Consider the following 5,803-nt stretch of genomic DNA (forward strand, 5'->3'; position numbering starts at 1 on the left):
CCACCAAAGTCTGGTTCACCCTGTGTTTCAACCACAGTTTAAGCTTTGCAGCTTTGTATTTTATACTACCTAAAACAAGTTTATTAACTTTTAATTTGGATTAATGACTACTAGAGTGCCGGGATTTTAAATGAAGTTGCTAAGTAAGCTTTCCATGTCCAAGATGTTTAACGATCTACTTGAAATCAGCCTACTTTACTCTTTCTGTTGATAACTTTTTATTGTAAAATTATTTTCATTAACTTTTTATTTTGGTCACACTGGTACCCTCATAAAGTCAGACTATAAAAACAAGTTTGACATCTATTTAGCATTGTTATACTGTGTCATAGATTAAAAAAATGTATTTGGACACGTACTATTTTTAAAAAATCCAACGTAAATGCAAATTAGTATATTAAATAATGCAATATGGCATGAAATACTTGTCACTTAATGTGATTAGAGATTTTTTTTGTGTGTGTATTTGTCCTAAATTTGAAATATTATGGTTGTACGGGAAGTTTTTGGACACATTTTTGCGTTCTATAGCAGTGAAGCTACACAAAACTCTGAAACAAAGGTATGATTAATTTCAGTCACTACATTTAACATTACGAACTGCTGATTAGGGGATTAGTTTGTCTACTTCTATAGAGAAAATCTGTTGGGAATGAGTCTAGATTAATTATTTGTATTTCTATAGAAGTAGCATAAATATAGAAATTACTTACTGTTAGCATCCAGAGAGAAAACATGAACAGCTGAGATTAGAAAAATAACCATAACTTTATATTTGTAGGATTTCATGTTGAGTATTTGAAGACCTTCCACTTCTGTAAAGCCTGGTGTGTGCTGAATTTTGCAGAATCTCACATGTGGTTGACTTGACTTCCTGTTTTTGATTACGGGGGTCTCAGTTCCTCCTCTTAATGATGTTGCACTAAACGTACTTTTTATAAGAAAGGACGTTCTCAACATGCACACTTCTTTTAATCTATGAAGGTTTGAGAAGTTGGGGATTTTAGAGGAAACATTTCTGCTTCCATGGTAACAGGTTGATTTACAGGAAAATCATCACATGTATATTTCTTATAATTAAAATCAAATAGTCACACATTAGGCTTTTTGATTGCACATAGTAATTAATATACATTCTGCATTTCCCAAAGAGTTACAATCAATAATTACAAAAGATTATGAGTCATATATCCAGGTACAGCAGTAAGAAAATGAATCATCAGAAAAATACATTAAACTATTGTCGAAATCTGGTGTAAAGTTTCCCAAGAGTGATTTTAAGTCAAAGAGAGACAACAGCATTGATCGGATTTAACTAGTTCAGCAGGACAAAAAATATTCAGAAGAATAAAATTTGTTTGATTATCAAGAGGCTCTGCTACACTATAAGTACATTTTAATCAAAAGTATAAGTAGCTTTTTAAAAAGCGTAGACGTGTAGTTTTGAACCTTCAGAAAGTAATCTTCAAAGTGCATGCTCAATAATCCAGGTAAAATTTTTTAAAAAGTTCAGTCAGGTCCTCTGGATGGTTCCTTTTTTGTTGAGACGTTTCGTCCTTCATCCAAAGGACTTCATCAGTCCAAGGAGCCACAACAAACTCAGTCTCACAAGCAGCACACTCACATAGTGGACCAACTAGTTTGTTAGTGATAAGCTAGTTTCTAGAGCCCGCCCTCTCCCCTGTCAACTCCTCTCAAGCAGCCATATCCAAAGTGGTTCAAAACATCAAAGTTCATGCTCAATAATGCAGGTAAAAAAATCCTGAAATCCAGGTAAAAATTCATAAAGTACTCATTGAATGTGGTCTTCATCTACGGCTATCTACCCAAAATGGCCGCCACAGCCAAACAACCTTAACAAACACATAAATGGCTACAACTCAGTCACTTTTACAAATACTGAGCTAAAAATTGTTGTATTTGCTGAGAGTTGTCCCCAACACACACTCCAAGCACTAAAAGATTGTTTGACCTCTCGTACGGTAAATTGCGATATTGAGCATAATATTTCACGATTTGACTTTTTTGTCATTTTTCAACATTGAAAGATGATCTTAGTTTACAACTTTGGTGTAAAGGTGGCAACGATATGCTTTACTTTAAGGAATGCTGGACTTTTTGTTTGATTAATGTTTGTTTAGAAAAGACTTGTTGGGAGAACTTGAGCTCTTTGGCCTCAAGGTGTAAAAAAAAAAAATCTTTGTTTTAAAGATATTAAATTTTATAACATCAAAAGATTCAGAGAATCTGGAACAATCAATGTGCGTAAGGGTCAAGGCCGTAAAACTCTAGTGGATGCTCGTGATCTCCGGGCCCTTAAACGTCACTGCACCTCAAACAGGAATGCCACTGTCAAGGAAATAACAGAATGGGCTCAGGAATACTTCCAGAAAGCATTGTCAGTGAACACAATCCACCGTGCCATCCGCCGTTGCCAGCTGAAACTCTACAGTGCAAAGAGGAAGCCATTTCTAAGCAAGCTCCACAAGCTCAGACGTTTGCACTGGGCCAGGGGTCATTTAAAATGGAGTGTGGCAAAATGGAAGACTGTTCTGTGGTCAGATGAGTCACGATTTGAAGTTCTTTATGGAACACTGGGATGCCATGTCATCCGGACCAGAGAGGACAAGGATAGCCCAAGTTGTTATCAATGCTCCTTTCAGAAGCCTGCATCACTGACGGTATGGGGTTGCATGAGCGCTTGTGGCATGGGCAGCTTGCATGTCTGGAAAGGCACCATTAATGCAGAGAACTATGTTCAGGTTCTAGAACAACATATGCTCCCATCTAGATGTCATCTCTTTCAGGGAAGACCCTGCATTTTTCAACACGATAATGCCAGACCACATTCTGCAGCTATCGCAACATCATGGCTACGTAGGAGAAGGATCCGGGTACTAAAATGGCCAGCCTGCAGTCCAGATCTTTCACCTATAGAGAACATTTGGTGCATCATAAAGAGGAAGGTGCGACAAAGAAGGCCCAAGACAATTGAACAGTTAGAGGCCTGTATTAGACATGAATGGGAGAGCATTCCTATTTCTAAACTTGAGAAACTGGTCTCCTCTGTCCCCAGACGTCTGTTGAGTGTTGTAAGAAGAAGGGGGGATGCCACACAGTGGTAAAAATGGACTTGTCCCAACTTTTTTGGGATTTGTTGACGCCATGAAATTTGGAAACAACAGACTTTTCCCTTAAAATGATACATTCTCTCAGTTAAAACTTTTGATCTGTGATTTGTGTTCTATTTTGAATAAAATATTAGACGTTGGCACCTCCACATCATTGCGTTCAGTTTTTATTCACAATTTGTTTAGTGTCCCAACTTTTTTGGAATCCAGTTTGTACATTAACAATCAACAGATGGACTGAGTGAGTACTGACTGAAAAAAATTGTTTTCTGTTGTGGTTACACCTTAGTCAGGGTTCAATATGAGCTGGATCCTGCTGGAACAGGATCCGGGAACGCTCTTATTTTGACAGGGTGCGTTCCTGTAACTGTTTGCTTGGATCCGGTAAATCTCAGGCTTACTTATAATAAAGTTACGAACAAATATGATGGCCTTGAACAAATAAAATTTCTATTGGATATGTAAACTTAAAATAATTACATAAACACTAATTTTAAACACAACAGTCACCTATGAGTTTCTTAATATCACGTCAGAGCTGCCTCTTCAAGTAAGCAGTTCCGCTCCTACCCTTACCCTCTGCTCCTAAAAGTCCAAAGTCATTACGCAATTTTTTTTTTTTACTCAAAAATGTAAACAGCACAACTATATTAAGTTGGTCATTAATAAAAATTGAATTATATGTTAAAAATACAACATGAGAAATGTTTGATGTGTATTATTCACATTACATATCAAAACAACGGCGCTAATTTGTCAAAATAACAGCGATTGAAATGTCAAAAAGGCAGTCCAGTTAACTTTCATTAAAAAAAAGGCTTCTCGTTGTCCTTAGTTGGACAACCGAAAGTTGAAGCAACTGAAGGCAGTGGCAATGGAGATTGGAGCAGGATTGAGCGAGTGGTGGGGGTGAGTGCTGAGTTAACAGGCAGTCGTACAGGAGCAGGATCCCACAGACCGCTGCCATGAACAGATGGAGGAGGCGCCGGGAGGAGTCGGACAACAATGAGGACAGTGAATTCAGCAGTGAAGAGTCGGGCTCTGAACCGTCAAGTGTGGTGGTGGTGGGGGCGGGGTGGTTTAGGATACTTGACACCAAAATGCAGGAAATCTAATCTACTTTATTCAAAATTTTTGGGGGGAGGACCCCAGAACCCCACCCACTATTTGTGTTTCGGCATCGATCGGTTTACAAACTAAGCCCTGACCTTAGTGGGATTGTAAACTTTTGTTTTGCTACACTTTATTGTAACATAGCACCGTGAGGTTAAAGGGGTGTTAAAAATAAAGAGACAAAAACTCTACCGCATCTGTCATAAATTGATAAAGATCATTTTCTGTTTGGGTTCACTTGTATGCGTTTGGAAAGATGTTCTCATCATTGTACTGTTTGCAGAGATTTTAGACGCAGATGGCTTTTTCACTTGATTTGAGCTCATAAATACCAGATTGCATCCCAGAAACACACGTTGAGTCGGTGATGCTGATGCTAAATTGTGTTTAAAGTGAATCCATCCTTGTAGGCACGGTAAAATTCCAGGGGTTTTGTTTGTAGAAAGGATCAGTGTTTCGAAAAATAAAATCTACTAAATCCAGAATTCCTGATGAGAGAGTCCTCCTGAGCTCATCTGAAGGAGAAACACCAGCCCTCTAGTGTGATTTGTCCTAAACCAAATGTATAGCTGCGTACTCCGTCTCCTCCACCATCCTCTGGGGTTGAGGACCAGTCCTTGGTATCTCGTGGTTCAGAGCAGCATACACAACAGAACCACGTTCTTCTGATGGTGCTGCATTCCTCAGTCTGTCTCTGTTCTGTTTCCTCTGGTCATAAAGATGCTCATTGTTTCCTGATGTCTGCTCACTGGGTGTCCTGGGTGTCTTTCGCTCACTGGACCTCCGAGACGGCATCAAGTCGGGGCTTCCTCTTGGCGAGGGCTGCAGGCTGGAGGCATGTGGTCGATCAGCCATGGGGATCTCAATGTACTGTAAAGAATATATTTTAGTTGCATTTCTCATAGCAAACAAAATAGGAAGGAGATAAGGAGTGTGAAAGGTTTGTCTGACTCACCTGATTTTCTGTTTGCGTCTCAGTTTTTGGTTTCCCTGCAAGATAAGCACTTTGGTCAATTTAATTGCGACTGTGTCGTTCTCATAGCAGCTATTTGGTGACATGACGAAAATAATGAATTAACAACTCCTGAAACATCTTACTTTTACACCCTCTTATGGATATGACAGATATAATGATCACCATGACGATGAACGAACCGGTCCCAGCAGCAGAGTACACATACATCATCGTGAGGGCTTTAGAGTCAGATTTGTCAGTATCTGTTTGAAGATAAATACGACTTTATAAATGTAATAGAGACCACAATAACACACATTGTAACAAACAAAATCAGAATAGTTTTTTCCCCCGTCCGGTTGTTCTACACATGTTCATTTATACATTCATGCATATAAAAAAGCTTTTTCTTACTTGAGCCGTTTGTCTTTGCTTTACTTGAATCAGTTGTATTTTGAACATGATCTGTGAAACAAAAACATTCTCATCTTAAGGCTCAGCTTAGACTAAATAAGTCAAACTAAGTGAAATGATATGTTGAACATCCTGATGCATGCTCAATAATCCAGGTAGAAAAATCCAAAAAAGTTCAATCTGGTCCTTT

General features: G+C 38.5%; 1 protein-coding gene across 1 annotated transcript in view; it reads right to left on the bottom strand.

The window, feature by feature from the left end:
* Positions 1–4,796: 4,796 nt before the first annotated feature.
* LOC119428766 overlaps positions 4,797–5,803 on the bottom strand; it is an 8,358-nt gene continuing 7,351 nt past the window's right edge. Inside the window, exons 3-6 of the mRNA XM_037696443.1 lie at positions 5,614–5,664; positions 5,343–5,462; positions 5,200–5,234; positions 4,797–5,114 (exon numbers count right to left, since the gene is read on the bottom strand). Coding sequence (XP_037552371.1) covers positions 4,797–5,114; positions 5,200–5,234; positions 5,343–5,462; positions 5,614–5,664 — 524 coding nt within the window. The remainder of the gene's footprint in view (positions 5,115–5,199; positions 5,235–5,342; positions 5,463–5,613; positions 5,665–5,803) is intronic.

The sequence above is a fragment of the Nematolebias whitei genome, chromosome 23 (assembly GCF_014905685.2).
Source record: "Nematolebias whitei isolate Nwh7 chromosome 23, NemWhi1, whole genome shotgun sequence".
In the NCBI taxonomy this organism is placed as follows: Eukaryota; Metazoa; Chordata; class Actinopteri; order Cyprinodontiformes; family Rivulidae; genus Nematolebias; species Nematolebias whitei.